Source organism: Bos mutus, chromosome 19 (assembly GCF_027580195.1).
Source record: "Bos mutus isolate GX-2022 chromosome 19, NWIPB_WYAK_1.1, whole genome shotgun sequence".
Taxonomy (NCBI): Eukaryota; Metazoa; Chordata; class Mammalia; order Artiodactyla; family Bovidae; genus Bos; species Bos mutus.
Genome location: NC_091635.1, coordinates 6597317 through 6613832, shown reverse-complemented (window position 1 = coordinate 6613832; position 16516 = coordinate 6597317). Strand labels below are relative to the sequence as shown.

At 49.8% G+C, this 16516-nt stretch overlaps 1 protein-coding gene across 1 annotated transcript in view; it reads right to left on the bottom strand.

Moving 5' to 3' along the window:
* Positions 1 to 16516, bottom strand: part of RAB37 (RAB37, member RAS oncogene family) — a 68274-nt gene that overhangs the window by 10829 nt on the left and 40929 nt on the right. Inside the window, exon 2 of the mRNA XM_005907924.2 lies at positions 5722 to 5832. Coding sequence (XP_005907986.1) covers positions 5722 to 5832 — 111 coding nt within the window. The remainder of the gene's footprint in view (positions 1 to 5721; positions 5833 to 16516) is intronic.

The following is a 16516-nucleotide window of genomic DNA, read 5'->3' as shown; positions in this document are numbered from 1 at the left end:
CGGTTGCTAAGTCGTGTCTGATTCTTTGCAACCCTGTGGACTGCAGCACGCCAGGCTTCCTTATCTTTCACTATCACCTGGAGTCTGCTCAAACTCGTGTCCATTGAGTCAGTGATGCCATCCAGTTATCTCATCCTCTGTCGTCCCGTTCTCCTCCTGCCTTCAATCTTTCCCAGTATCAGGGTCTTTTCTCATGACTCAGTTCTTTGCATCAGGTGGCCAAAGTATTGGAGCTTCAGCTTCAGCAGCAGTCCTTCCAATGAATATTCAGGGTTGATTTCCTTTAGGATTGACTGGTTTGCTCTCCTTGCAGTCCAAGGGACTCTCAAGAGTCTTCTCCAACAACACAGTTCAAAAGCATCCATTCTTCAGTGCTCAGCCTTCTTTATGGTCCAATTCTCACATCCATACATGACCACTGGAAAAACCATAGCTTTGACTAGATGAACCTTTGTTGGCAAAGTCATGTCTCTGTTTTTTAATTCGCTGTCTAGGGAGGAGGGGGTGGGACCTCAATCCAATGTGAATGGTGTCCTTTTAAGAAGAGGACGCAAGGAGAAAACGGCCATGTGGAGACAGATGTAAAACTGGGAGTGTTGCAGCTACCAGTCAAGGAATGCCAAGAGTTTCCGGGAGCCACCGGAAGCTGGAAGAGGCAAGGAAGGGTCCTTCCCTTGAGCCTTCAGAGGGAGTGTGGCCCTGCCCATGCCTTGATTTCTGGCCTCCAGCTGTGGTTTGTGTTGGCTTCCGTAAGACTGTCTTTGTCCTGTGGCAGGTTTGGGATGAGGAAAGTTGCCCATTGGTGTGGATGCCCTAGAAATGGTGGAGAAGTACAAGTGCTGTGTTGCTGCATCTCCACTCTGGGCGGGCTGGAAGCAGGGGGCACGGAGCCCACTAACATGGCAGAGAGGCCCGGCTGGACCCCTCTGGGCCGTGTCTGTCTGGCCTGCTGGGTCTGGGGCCCATGGGCGGTGTCATGAGCAGAGTATGTCACACGCTGTCCTCTGGGACACTGCAGCGTCAGGCGGGGTGTTCAAGGGCAGCCTTCAGGGAGTCGAAAGTGAGAGGGGGTCAGGGATGTTCAGAGCTGGGGGGTGCCAGGGAGGCAGGTGTTGCCCCAAAGGGGGGACGCACGGCCCACTCAGAGATGGGGAGTGTCTTTAGACAGGAGGGGTGGTGGAGAGAGTGGACGGAGGACACAGCCTCTGGGGAGTCCAGCCTTCCTGACGGCCTCTCTAGTGTTGTGTGCATGCCGGGGCAGCCTGCATCTCCCCGAGTACTCACACTGGGCACACGTCACCCCACCCACTCCTAGTACCTTACTATGGACACACACACATACACCTCACATGACACAGACACAGAGACACGTCGCACCCCATCACAGACACCTCACACCCATGCATGCACACCTCACGTGACACACACACACAGACACCTCACACCCAGGCACACACATACCTCACACCCCGTCACAGACACCAGACAACTCACAGCACAGACACACAACGGCTCACACCACAAATACACACCTTACATCATGCACACACCTCACGCACACACCTCAAATCATACATACCACCCAGGCCACAGAAACACACACCACTCACGTCATGCACACCTCAATTCAAGTCACGTAAGTACCTCAAATCATTCCACATGCACCGTTTTTATCAGTGAGCACAGGTGCACTTCATATCATACCATAAACACACAATGCCTTACCCCCTCTGCAAACACACACATTTCACATCCCCCAAACATGTGTCACCACTTCACGGTCACAGACATGACTCAACACCACTCCCCAACACGCACACCACATCACTGCACAAACACCCTCCTCACTGACCCCCGCATCTCACACCTTCCCTAGAGGTAGAGATTACCCTCTGAATGCAGTGTCTCTCAATGACCCCAGTCCCTCTCATCACCCCCAAGTGCAGAAGGCACACACCCCACACTTCACCCCTAACCGATCTCCCTGCCCTCCTCCAGTACACAAGTCACACCCCACACCCCCACACAACCTCCCAGTACGGAAGTGATGATGCTGCGTGAAGCCTCATGGTTGTTCAGAGGAGGGCCTTTGTGTGCAGTCAGGAGATGGGGGAGTGAGCAGAGGGGGCAGCAAGAAACCCCCAGAGCTGGGGGAATACCTACATCAGAGTCTAAGTGCCTGACCACAGGTCCCCACGTGTGCGTGGATGATCTCGGGATCCATGACTGCAGGCAAACTGGAGGTTTTTATGTGCATTACCTGCGTGTTTGGAAACCACCCGGCTGAACTGCGCCAGACCTTGGCAGGCAGAGAACGGATTCCAACTTTATTGGAAGGCGGTAGACGAGCCACTGATGGTGCTAGGTGGTGGGGACCAGGGACGAGGCTTTAGGAAGATGAACGTTACAGCTGTGTTCAGGCAAGACTGGAGAGTTTAGGGGACACTGAGACAAGACAAAGCCAGGAGGACCTGACTCGGGGGGAGGGAGACTGCTGTGTGAACCCTATGGGTGTCAGCACTCCAGTAAACTCATCCACGGGACTATGCCGCCAGTTTGGTGGAGTTGATGACAGAGGAGTTGGCGAAGACCTTGCTTTGAGAGCCATCTACCCAGGACATGGGCAGATCCCCCTTCTGGAAGCAATGAGCTCAGAGGTTCTGGAGGGGGTCTGGGGGCAGATCCCAGTGGTCTCCCCACTCACCTCTGTCTCCTGTATTTATTGTTATTATTACTAACTTTTTTTTTGGCCACGTGGCAAGTGGGATCTTATTTCCCCAACCGGGGATTGAATTCATGTCTCCCACAGTGGAAGTACAGTATCCAATCACTGGACCACCAGGGAATTCCCTACCTCTGTCTCCTTTAAAGTGAAGGTCAAGGACTCCTCCTCTCTCCTGCTGCCCAGGCTCCACTCAGCCTAATGAGCTGGGTCAACAGGACACCCACCCACCCCCACTGGCTACCAGGAATTCTGACCATAGCCAGGGCTGGCCACAGGACATTTGCACATGGCCAGCTCATTGGAAAAGATCTTGATGCTGGGAAAGATTGAGGGCAAGAGGAGAAGGGAGCAACAGAGGATGAGACGGTCAGATGGTATTACTGACTCAATGGATACAAGTTTGAGCAAACTCAGGGAGACAGTGAAGAACAGGGAAGCCTGGCGTGCTGCAGTCCATGGGGTCCCAAAGACTCAGACATGACTTAATGACTTAACAACAATGAGCTGTCAGCAGTGTTTCAAGTTAATGTGCAAACGACAGGTGGACAAGCAAGTGTCCGGCAGCCCAGCTCTCTGGGGCCCCCCAGACCACTGATATTGGGAGGAGATGCCTGTGTCCTCCAGCCCCTGTGTCAGAGGACATGGGAGACTTCAGCTGCTGGGCAAAAGTCCAGCTGGTCTGAGCAGAGGGTTGGAAGGAGACCCGTCTCTGGGAAGGAAACGAATGGAAGGTCCCTGGCGCTAGCCAGAGGAGTGGGGAGGGGGCTTGTGGAGGAGACCGATGTTTTCCCAGCGACCGCTGCAGGCCTCTTTGTGTGGAGCTGGGCCGTGGTGCCTGGCCCAGGGTTAGTCACGTGTCCTCACTGCGGCTCCTGTCACAGGCTGTCGTCACCACCTTCTACGGCCAATGTGGGCTGAGGGGTAGGGTGTGTGCCCGGTCTGCTCCCAGGCCACCTACTGGACCCAGGAGACCCCAGACTCAGGGCTGAGTCGGGCCCCTAGGCCCTCACGCAGCATAAGCTGCCCGTGGGTTTGTCCTGAGGTGCGAACCGGGGCCAAGCACACAGCCAAGGCCCAGGAGGGAGGGCGGGCCCGGCCCATGCGCTGCTGGCCACTCGCTTTCTTCCTTCTCACACGGGCAGTCGCCTCGCTTTTCTCACCAGGCTGGTGGCAAACGTTGGAGGTCCCACCCCTGTGCCTCTGAGGAGCGTGACTCAGTTTCCCCCACCCCCACCCCCTCTCTGCCGCTCACCCTCTGTCACACGGGAGGATGGGGATGGAGTGAGTGAGGAGGGTGACTGTGGGCACACGTGTGCCCTGCATGCTGAGGGGCAGGTGACGCGGGCCCGCGGTGGAGGACGCCTGGCACCCCCATCCTGGTCGGCTTCCTGGCACCCCGGTCCGAAGCCTGGGACTGCCAGTGTGGCCCCGCCCCTCCTGGACTCAGCCTCGCCGCTCGCAGCACTAGGAGCCTTGGGTGCTGGTTTTTCAGGCTGAACTTCGGGCCCTGGCGCATACTCTGGCCAGTCTCTCGTTTCTGCTCCATCATGGTCCCTTGCCTTCTGCACGGTGACCCAGTGGTCAAGTCCAGATTCTGGGGGGTCCCACCAGCATGATTCTGCTGTGTCCCAGCACCTCCCAGGCCTGGTGCTTTGTTTGGTCCGGGAGGCTGGTCTTTCAAACACCTGTGCTGCCCAAGAAATGACATTTGTCCTTCCGCATCTCCAGATACTAGGATTCTGGGGACCCCTGAAGAAGGCCCTTTTGTGCCTGCCACCATCCAAGAGAGGGCCAAAAAGCTTTCCAAAGGCTTCCCCAGGATTCAAGGTCACTGCCAGCCTCTGGCAGGCATAGTGAAAGTGGAGAGAAATAAGGATGTGGGCTAGAGGAAGCGCTTTGTGGCCTGCAGCGGTGCTAAGAATAGACAAAACCTGAGGATGCTTCCTTAATCTGAGCTTCTCCCCCATGGTGTATCCAGGGAGAGACAGAGTGTGAGAAACCTGAACTTTAACCCTTGACCTGCCGGTGCCCTAGGACCCACAAGACAATGCCAAGTTTGCACATGTGTATAACTTTTTTTTTTTTGATGTGGACCATTTTTAAAAGTTTTATAAATAGTTTAAAGTCTTATAAAGAGCTTCTCAGGTGGCGCTAGTGGTAAAGAACCCGCCTGCCAATGCAGGAGATTAAGAGATGCAGATTCGATCCCTGGGTCAGGGAGATCCCCTGGAGGAGGAAATGGCAACCCACTCCAGTATTCCTGCCTGAAGAATCCCACGGACAGAGGAGCCTGGTGGGCTACAGTCCATAACGTGATGAAGAGCTGGAAACGCCTGGGCGACTGAACAGCAACATAAAGAATTTTATACAATATTGCTTCTGTTTTGTTCTGGTTTCTTGGCGCAAGGCACGCGGGACCCTAGCTCCCAGACCAGGGATCGAACCCGCACCCCCTGCATGGGAAGGTGAAGTCTTAACCACTGGGCCGCCAGGGAAGTCCCATGGACTTACGTGCAACTTTTAAGCTACCTCTTTGCCTCTCTGGGCTGCTTCTTTCCCTGTATCTACGTCAGGATGCTCCCTTGCCTTCTAGCTGTCTTCGGTCATGGGGAGCCCCAGAGGGAGGTGGACGGGGAGCAGGAGGGGAGCAGTGTGGAACAGGGGACAGTTTCCTGCCCTGGCTGCCTCCTGGGTGGGCTCTGATGGTGGCTGTGTTCCACTGCTGGGGTCAGGGCAGCCCTCTGCACACAGCCATCTTTGTTCCTGGTTCTGCTGACAGTTCCCTCTTCTCTTTCTTCAGACCTCGGGTGGGATGGACGCCCTGAAACTGCCCAAGGGCCCTGCCATATCCCTCCTGGTTTCCCCACCCCCTGCCTGCACCTCAGCCAATAGCCGTTTTATTAAACCTCCTGAATGACCCAGTGTGAGAGTCCACCTGTCTCCTGCCGGGACCCTGTCAGAGGCCCAGCAGGGCCCCCAAGCCCAGGAGTGCTTACTGTGAATCCGATGCCCACGGTGGCCGAGAAGGAGCCCGGGACGAACTTGCCCTGGTCGAACTGAACCAGCAGGGAGGTCTTCCCCACGCCGCTGTCCCCCACCAGGATGGTCTGAAAGGGAGCAACAAAGGGGGCTGAGAGGTTCTGGAGCTGTGGGAGTGGGCTCCTTCTAAACACACATACACATGTTCACACACATACACACACACACACACACACACACACACCCCAAGCTCTGGATTTCCTAGTGAAACCACTGAACATGGCATGAAAACATGAAGGAAATCTTGTTTCAACCCAAGTTAATCAGTCTCTCGGGCGACCTTGAGAATGTGCCTCTCAGACTTCCAGCCCCCGGGGCATCGCTGACTGAGGTCCCGCTGCTGCGCTCTGCAGACCATCATTGGTCTGTTCCTGGGAGAAGCAAGACTTCCCTAAAAGCCAACTCTGGCTCCTGGAGTCTCTTGCAGTTTTGCAGAAACTTCCAGAGACTTCACAGCAGCCTCACACATGTCTACCCCACCTTCCTGCTCTTCCTCCTTCACCTGGGGACAGACCTGGGTCAACTACGAGTTGGTGCTTGCCAAGGGCATCTGCTGGGTTCCCAGGTGGTGCTATGCTGGGCTCAGTCACTCAGTCATGTCTGACTCTTTGCGAGCCCATGGACTGCAGCCCGCCAGACTCCTCTGTCCATGGGATTCTCCAGGCAAGAATACTGGAGTGGATCGCCATGCCTTCCATCAGGGGATCTTCCTGACTCAGGGATCCCATGTTGCAGGTGGATTCTTTACCGCCAGTGGTAAAGAATCCACCTGCCAATGCAGGAGACATTAGAGTCTTGGGTTCGATCCCTGGGTCAGGAAGAGCCCCTGATGGACGGCATGGCGACCCACTCCAGTATTGTTGCCTGGAGAATCCTATGGACATAGGCTACAATCCGTAGAGCCGCATAGAGTCAGACACCACTGGAGCGACTTAGCACGCATGCGTGCAAGGGCATCTGACATCTGCTTCTGCGGAAACTGAATCCGGTGTTGCTGCAGCTGTTGACCTTCGAGATGCCCAGAAGGGAGTTTGGGGTGAAGAATGGGGCACTATGTGCTCCAGAAAAACTGGTGGAACAGGTCTTTAGATAGTTAGATACTTTCAGGACTTGATTTCATGACCCAATTCTCGCATCTCTTCATACCTAGGAAAGCACTAAATCTCTTCATGGTGACATCGGCTGCTCGCAACTAGCAGAAAAATACCTTTTGTAAAATAGGTGCTCAATTGCATGAACTCCCCCTTTACCAAAATCACACATATTGACCTCCTCCACTACCTCCTCGGAGCAGTCTCTCAGAGCTAGCGGGGCTGCTGTCTCCCGGGCTGCAGTCATTTTGCCCCAAATAAAACTTAACTCACAACTCTCACGTTGTGCATCTTTTTAGAGTCGACGCCTTCATCACAGTCTGGCTGCTTTCCCTGCCTCTCCCACCCCATTGCTCTCATAGGAGTTTCCCTCAATAATATCCTTGCGCTGTTTTTTTTGTGACCACACTACGGGGCACAGGGGATCTTACTTCCCCTACCAGGGATCAAACTCTCGTTGGAGGCTCGGAGTCTTAACCGCTAGACTAGTAGGGAAGTCCAAAATCCCTGAACATTTCCTAACCCTTCTGGCATCTGCTTCTTGGAATACCTGTGTCTGGGCGTCTCCCTTATGGGAAAGTCTGTAGAATGAAAAAAATGAGGATGTCTGGATCTATACATTGGGAAGAATTTGCACTTGGCCTTGGAGAGGATAACATATTAAAGGGAAAGAGTCTGGGAAAGAAGGGTCTGGCTACTTTCTACTTGCAGGAAGTAGTGGGGAGAACCACCTGGAAGTTCAGGTGCAATGCCTGAAAGAAAATCACAAGCGATAGGGAGGAAATCAACATGTGCTCAGAGGCTCATAGCCAGTGGATCCTCGATGCATGAATGGCTGGGTAAATGCATTCGTTTCAAAGTGGACAGTAGCCACTGTCCAAAGGCAAGCATTCAGGGTCACTGGAAAGACTTGGGAGATGCCAGCTTTAGCTCAACTTACAAAACCGTAAAAATACAAAAAAACAAACGTGAAAAACCGTAAAGACTGACAGGGCCTCCTTGGGTCAGACCGTGGTGCCCACACTGTTTGCTCTGACCATGGCATGAATCACTAGCAGGGGTCACACACGATGTAGCCTTTGGATGCTCTTTGACCACGGTCCCTCAGTCCCACTTCCCGAACCAAATTCTATTCAGTTCCTATTTCCTCCTGGAGAAGGAAATGGCAACCCACTCCAGTACTCTTGCCTGGAAAATCCCATGGATGGAGCAGCCTGCTGGGCTACCGCCCATGGGGTCACAGAGAGTCGGACACGGCTGAGCGGCTTCTCTTTCTTTTCCTTTATTTCCTCCTGGTGAAAAGTCTCCATTGTTTGTTGTATGCAGTGGCTGTAATAATTTACATCTCAAATCTAACTTCCTCAAACTGGAAGAAGTGCTTCCTAGAGAGAATATTCCAGAATGTGAGGGGTCAGTCTGTCCATCTGCATCCACCACTTTTACTAAAAGATAGGACAGATTCTCGTTCTTTCTGCCCTTATCCTTGTCCTCTCCAGGATGAAGAGTTACCATCACCTTCTTCTCTCCTGTGAAAACAGTTCCCTCTTCCCTTTTCTGATTCAGTGAGGACACAGTCCAGGGTGACGGGGTTCAGTATTTCAGATCCAGCAGAATTCTGTCCGGAGGCAAGGGCGGGATGATGCGCTTGGACTGGTCTTTTTAAAAACAGCAACTCTGTGAAGATGATCACGTCAGGTGTCAGTTGATGATGGGGGCAAACTTTTTTTCTGGGTCACCATGGAGAGCTCAGAGCTGATCAATTTAGAAATTGAATGATTGCCCCTGAAATCCAGGGCCACCTTTATGCCTGGTCTTTATCTGCCTGTGCCCCTCCCTTTGAAATAAGTGGTCCATGGAGCTCAAAGACTTGTGTCCCTGCTATAGACTATAGTTTGCTCCAAGCTAAATGCTAGTGTTGCCTGAGTAGTGGCCAAGGTGTGGCTGTTTGCTGGGATGTGGACAGAGCTTGGGTGTGAAGGCTGGGTGTTCACGCACACACTCTCCTGAGGACCTTGGCGTGTAGAATGTGTGGGATTGGGGATGGCAGGGGAACGTCTGTGGACTGCAGGCTGAGGACAGGAAGACGTCTGTCACTAGGCTGCTATGTCTCGGTGCAGAACTTCTGAGAATGATACATTTAACTCTGGCTTCTGCGTTGGTAGGCAGGTATTTTTGTCAAGGTAGGAAGGTCAGATGCATTTTTTTTTTTGGCATACCGTGTGGCCTGTGGGATCTCAGTTACCAGCATGCATGTGTGCTAAGTCGCTTCAGTCGTGTCTGACTCTTTGTGACCCTATGGACCGTAGTCTGCCAGGCAGCTCTGTCCATGGGATTTCCCGGGCAAGAATACTGGAGTGGGTTGCCATGCCCTCCTCCAGGGGATCTTCCCAACCCAGGGACTGAACCCACATCTCCTGCATCTCCTGCACTGGCAGGTGGATTCTAGTGCCACCTGGGAAGCCCCTTCGTTACCAGATCAGGGATCGAAACTGTGCCCCCTGCAGTGGAAGCATGGAGTCTTAACCGCTGGGCCACCAGGGAAGTCCAGATGCATTTGATTAGATAGATTTAAAGAAAATATGTGTTTATTTATTTGGCTACCCTGGGTCTTAGTTGTGGCTCCCGGGATCTTTCCTTGCGGTACAGGGACTCTCTAGCTGTGGCTTACAGGCTCAGTAATTGTAGCCCACAAATTTAGTAGCTCCGAGGCATGTGGGATCTTTAGTTCCCCTATCAGGGATTGAACTCAAGTCCCCCTCATTGTAAGGTGGATTCTTAACCACTAAACCATCAGGGAAACCCTGATTTGATAGATTCTCTTCTTAGCTTGCTTTAGCCTGTTAAAAACGAGACACGTGGTATATGGGCCACCATTTGTATGCTAGCCCTGGTCTCCCAAATGTTAGGGAGGGGTCTGGCTAATCTATTATCTTAGAAGCACAAAGGAGTGTCTCCACGCAACAGCTGCCAGGATTTTCCTGAAGTTACGCTGGGTGTGCTCCAAATTTCACTGCTCAGAGAAGCCTCAGATCTAGATTTTCCAGGGCACCTCCACTTTTGGGAGCACATATGGAAAGGTTAATTAATCGTAGTTGTGACAGAAACCTCTGCGTCAGCGTCACCACCGTTTAGACAAGTGTCTTTGTTCTCTCTTCTTGTCATTTTGTTTATGTCCCTGTTTGTGTCTCATCCAAAAGCGATCTGAAGTGATTTACAGCAAAACCCACCAGAGTGGGTAAAGAACCTGCCAGCCAGTGCAGGAGATGTGGGTTCAATCCCTGGATCGAGAAGATGCCCTGGAGGCGAACATGGCAACCCATTCATCCCATGGATGGAGAAGCCTCATGGGCTTCAGTCCACGGGATCACAAAGAGTTGGACACGACTAAGCATGTGGGCACACACACCACTATACCAAAGGGCAGTTAACGATGCTGCCTGATTATGCCTGGCAAAAATTCCCCAAAGTGAGGTTGGGTTTTTCCTGCGTCTGAGCTTACATTTGGTTCTGGATTTCCTGGCAGTCAAGATGAAATGGGAAGCCAGATGGAGTGTGTGATACTTTATTGCCAGGAAAAATGCCTGAGTCCTTTCAATCAGCGAGTATTTTTTCTCTTGGCATGAGCTGCTGAGAGGAATCTCTTGTATGGATCCTCACACAAGAGGCCTGAATGACAAGATGGGCTTTTGTAATTTTGCAGAAGATGCAAAGCTTTTCCTCCAGCTTTTGTATCGATCTTTTCTAAAAGCCGGGGCCTGACATCTCCTCGCACTTCCGTAGAGGCCTCTCAATGGAGCCGGGCTAATGGTGTCTAAATACATTGCTTTCCTGTGATTTCATGATTCAGGGGAACATTTAGAAAACCAAGATGAATGGAGTGGTTACTGTGACTCTTACAGTGGTTCTTAGCAACCCTTTTTTTTTTAACAAGACAGGAAATACAGATGCCATAAAGAAAAAGATCAATAGATCCGATTGTATAGAAAAAAATACTCTGGTCATTAGAAGATACAGCAAGAAAATCAAATGAAAAATGACAGGGGGAAAATATTGGCCAGATGGACAGAGGAGCCTGGTGGGCTGAGGTCTTGGGGGTCGCAAGGAGTCGGACACGACTGAAGCGACTAACACCGCACAGCTCGTGCCAGGTAAAGGGTTAAACACCAAGTAATATCAAGAGCTCTCAAAAGAAGCTCTCAATAGAGAAATGGGCAAGGGTTATGGATAGAGAGACTTGATGAACATTTCATATAAACAGAAACATTCCATATATGATGTTTTGTGACTGGTTCTTTTACTTAGCGTCCTGTTTTTAAGGTTCATCAGGGTGAGAGCATGCAGCAGTAGGTTACAGCTTGTACCAGTAATTAATTCCTTTCTATTATAGAATAATATTCCATTATATGGCTATACCACATTTTGTTTTTCCATTTATCAGTTGGTGGGTATTTGGGATGTTCCCACTCTTTTGGCTACTAATAAATAATGCTGCTATGAACATCTATTACACATTTCTGTGTGAACATATGTTTTCATTTCTCTTGGGTAGGTATGTTTGTTCCAGGTGTCAACATGGCTAGGCTATAGTTCCTGTTATTCAATTAAACACTAATCTAGATATTGCTATGAAGGCATATTTTAGATGTGACTAACATCTACAACCAACTTCCGCTTGCAGAGGTACACCAAGATAGGTGTACAAGGCCACTCATTGTAGCATTTGTAGGAGCAAGTAATTCTGCAGTTGGGACTGGTGACTTGTAAGTCTTCAATAATCCACATTTGCCTTATCCAGTTAATTGAAAGATCTTAAGAGCAACGTTGAGCTTTCCCTGAGAAAGAAGTTCTGTCTCAAGATTGTAGCATCGGCTCCTGCCCGAGAATTTCCAATCTGCTGGCCCGCCCGACAGATGTTGGACTTGCTGCTTCCCACTGTTGCATAAGCCAATTCCTTAGACGAAATCTGTCTTTATAGATAGATCTCCTACTAGTCCTGTTGTTCTGGGGAACCCTGACTGATAAAATATAATATGGAATGCTTTGTTAAAACTTTGATTATGGTCAACATTGGGTGAGACTTGGGGAAGCAGGCACATACACATATAGCATTGGTGGGAGTCCACACTAGGGCCTTTTGGAGAACAATTGACAATAACTATCAAAGTTACACTGCAGATGGTGACTGCAGCCATGAAATTAAAAGATGTTTGCTCTTGGAAAGAAAAGCTATGACAAACCCATCAGATCAGATCAGATCAGATCAGTCGCTCAGTCGTGTCCGACTCTTTGCGACCCCATGAATCGCAGCACGCCAGGCCTCCCTGTCCATCACCACAGCATACTAAAAAGCAGAGGCATTACTTTGCCGACAAAGGTCTGTGTAGTCAAAGCTATGGTTTTTCCAGTAGTCACGTATTGATGTGAGGGTTGGACTATAAAGAAAGCTGAGCACCGAAGAACTGATGCTTTTGAACTGTGGTGTTGGAGAATACTCTTGAGAGTCCCTTGGAATGCAAGGAGATCCAACCAGTCCATCCTAAAGGAAATCAGTACTGAATATTCATTGGAAGGACTGATGCGGAAGCTCCAGTATTTTGGCCACCTGATGTGAAGAACTGACTCATTGGAAAAGACCCTGATGCTGGAAATGATTGAGGGCAGGAGAAGGGGATGACAGAGGATGAGATGGTTGGATGGCATCACTGACACGGTGGACATGAGTTTGAGCAAGCTCCAGGAGTTGGTGATGGACAGGAAAGCCTGGTGTGCTGCAGTCAATGGGGTTGCAAAGAGTCAGACATGACTGAGCAATTGAGGTGAACTGAACTGATCAAAGTTACAAATGCAAATTTTTTTCCACTCAGCAGTTCTAGGGCTTTGCTTGCAAAAGTGCACCAAGATATATGTACAGGACTGCTCACTGTAGTGTTTGTAGGGGCAGATAATCCAGTAGTTGGGACTGGTGAAGTGAACTCTAGAATTTACATGTAATGCAATGTTGTGAATGATAAAAGAATGAGGAAAATCTGTATGTGCTATTTGGAAAAAACTTGATTATTAACCAAAAGATGAAGGTGCAGAGAGGTCTGCTTGTATGATGACTTACATGTGCTTCACTGAGATGCATATTCTAGTTATGCATAAGCTTTAAAATCTACTTTTTAAATTTTTTTGGCCACACCAAGTGACATATGGGATCTTAATTCCCCAGTGAAGGATCGGACCTATGCCTCCTGCACTGGAAGCTTGGAGTCTTAACTACTGGGCCACCAGAGAAGTCCGGGCATAAGCTTTTTTAAAAAGAGGCAATAGAGTCTGACAATGGTTACTTTTGAGTTTCTGGACATAGTGAGGTGGGGTCGGAAAGGAGAATTTTCTTTTTCCTTTTATCTCTCCCACACTTAAATAAACTCTGTTTGCATTACCTTTTAAAGAAATGTTAACTGGGATTATTTCAAAGAGGGCATTATTGGCTTTGTTTACTTTTTGAATTTTTCTGTATTAAAGATCCCTAATAAATGTAATAAACTAATTGAGGAAGTAAAGTCATACAGGAGTGATCCTTTACTTAACCTGAAATAAACTGCTTTTCTAAAGAAAAGAACACAAAATTGGTAATAGAAACATATACTTATATTCAACAGTGGTTGTCTCTGGGGTGGGATTAGAACTGATTTACCATGCACTGTTTGGGTTCCTCTGTATTTCATTATTCTTCAACAATGAATACACATTATTTTGGAATCTGAAGAAGACTGTAGTCTGCAAGTCCAATGTGACCAAGAGGAGTTTTTGATTTTAGTCCCTGGAGGCATTTCTACCAAAAAGAAACATGAGTTGGTTCTGCTCTCCAAAGCTTTAAAACCATCCTTTTTTTTTTTTTTTCCTGCTGTGCCACGTGTCTTGCCGGATCTTAGTTCCCTGATCAGGATTTGAACCCAGGCTTTTGGAAGTGAAAGCTCTAAGTCCTAACCACTGGACTGCAAGGGAATTCCCTAAAACCAAACTTCTTGATGATATTTGTTTTATAGGACGTCTTTTCTCAAAGAAGATGGTGTTGTTTGTGATGGAAATCTGTTGAGAAGTGAGTGATATGAACTCACACATTAGTGTCTCCTCCTGATTTCTGGAATAACTTTGCTTTTCTGCAGGAAGAGATCAAAGACAGGTGAAGTATAAACCTGAAAGTTAAAAGTGATTATCTCAGGGTGATGAGATGAAGGCAATTATATCCTTGTTTTTTTTTTTTTTTCAACCTTATCTGTATTTCACAATTTATTTTCTTGAAATGAACATGTATTGCTTTCTTAGCTTAGAGCAACTTCTAGTTTTGAATCACAAGCCACGGATGACTAGCGGTCCAAGGACCCTTCTGATCTGAACCACATTAGAGGGAGAGGTGAGGTGAGGTGTTGAGATAGCAGGGGCAGCACAGGTCATCTGTGAAGAGCTGCATGGAAAAGTCAGAGGGCAGAGGGGACTGGGGTGAACAGAAACCACGGGGCAGCTAAAGCCGCGGAGTGGAGAATGAGGCAGCCGCTGGTGGGTGGGCCTGGATTTCGTGGGGTCGTCTTTTAGTTTTCGATTACAATAATGCTGCAATGAGCTGTCCGAAGCTCAGAGGCGTGTAGCAAGTTTGTGAATGGGCGGTTTAGTCTGGGTGGTCTTTGTGGTCTCAGCTGGGCTCCCTTGCGTGTCTGGGAGTCAGCGGGCTGTTGGCCAGAGCAGCGTGGCTCTTGATCTGCTGGTTAGCCTGGTGCATTCTCAAGGAGGAAGTAGAGAAGCATGAGAAGAAAGGAAATGCAGGAGGCCCCCGTGGGCTGGGGCTGGGAAATGGCACACCATCGCTTCTGCTGCATTTTCTTGGGCAAAATAAGTCCCGAGTCTGGTCCAGACTCAAACAGAGGGCAAGAGACTCTTCCTTTTTGTGAGAAGAGCTCTGGGGTCAAGGGGTGGATACCCAGGGTGGGACCATTTATCCCAGGCCTGAAGCTCATATAACGTTGGAGGCCCTTTTTAAAAGAATCCTGGGACTTCCTGCTGGTCCAGTGGCTAAGGATCTGCGCTCCCAACCCAGGGGCCCAGGGTTCGATCCCAGGTCAGGGAACTAGATCCCACATCCCTGCCATAACTAAAGATCTCAGGTGCAATAACCAAGACCCGGCACAGACAAATAAATAACACACACACACACACACAAAAAAGGGGAAAAGAATCCTTAAATATGAATACAGAATTTGATATAGGGGCCTGGGCAATTGAGGGGTGCTGACATTTAAGTTCCATCAGATTCATGGCCTCTTCCTCACTTTCACAAAGAAGCTCAAAGCCCCAGTGAGGGGAGCCGTCGTCTTGCTGGTGGCAGAGCCCAGAGGGAGACCGGTTCAGCCCAGCATTGGCACCTGGATTCTGGGCAGCTGTCTGCTCTGGTCCCATGATGTCTGGCTAAGCACTGTTTGCATTTGCTCCTCCACTGAGAGTATTAGTTCCTTCAGGTCCACCTGGTTTAGACTTTGGTTTTGTAATTCCCCAGTGGGCCTGGCAACTGCCATCTCGTGGACCTTCCATTCTAGAGTGGGAGAGACCCAGTGAAACCGCCTTTTCCATACAGGGGCTCTTCCCCCTGCCTGCATGCCGTCACTTCAGTCATGTCTGACTCTCTGCGACCCATGGACTAGGGCCTGCCAGGCTCCTCTGTCCATGGGATTCTCCAGGCAAGAATACTGCAGTGGGTTGCCGTGCCCTCCTCCAGGGGATCTTTCTGACCCAGGGATCAAACCTGTATCTCTGAGGTCTCCTACCTGGCAGGTGGGTTCTTTACCACTAGCGCCACCTGGGAAGCTCCTGAAAAGATTGAGTCCAAAAAAAGATTGTAGTTTGTAAGCCCGATGTGACCTAGAGAGGCAGCTTGAGCGCGTTTCTGTTCCTAGTCATCAGGACAACCCAACGATTGCATCAACACACACACGCTGCACATGTGGACATGAATTATTTGAGCAAACTCTGGGAGATAGTGGAGGGCAGAGGAGCCTGGTGTACCGCAGTCCCTGGGGTTGCAGAGAGTCATAGCAACTGAACCACAACGCCTGTGCACACACAGCACTAGCACACACAGAACAATACACACTCGTAACACAGCTCCCACACACGGGCCCAGGCACAAACATGGACACACCACACATGTGCCCATACATACATGCACGCGTGACACAGTCACACACACAGGTGCTTCAGAGCAGGGGAATCTCAGATGATCCTTCCAATCCCCTCCTTCACACATGGAGATGTGGGAGCCCAGCGAGGTAACAGACTCGTGCAGATGTCGATGGCCGAGTCAGGAGGAGAGCCTCAAAAGGGTCATTGAAGACACAGGGCTCCCAGAAGAGCCTGACATTCCTCTAGTCCCCAGAGGCATTTGTGTAGAGGAATAGACTCTCTGTCACTTAGAGACATTCAGAGAATTCTCTCTTTTTTTGATGTGGACCACTTTTAAAGTCTTTATTGAATTTGTTATAATTTTGTTTCTGTTTTATAGCCATGAGGTATGTGGGGTCTTAGCTCCTTGAGCAGGGATTAAGCCAGCACAGGCTGCATTGGAAGGTGAAGTCTTTCTTTCTTTTAATAAACTTTACCGAGGTATAATTTATGTACAATAAAAGCC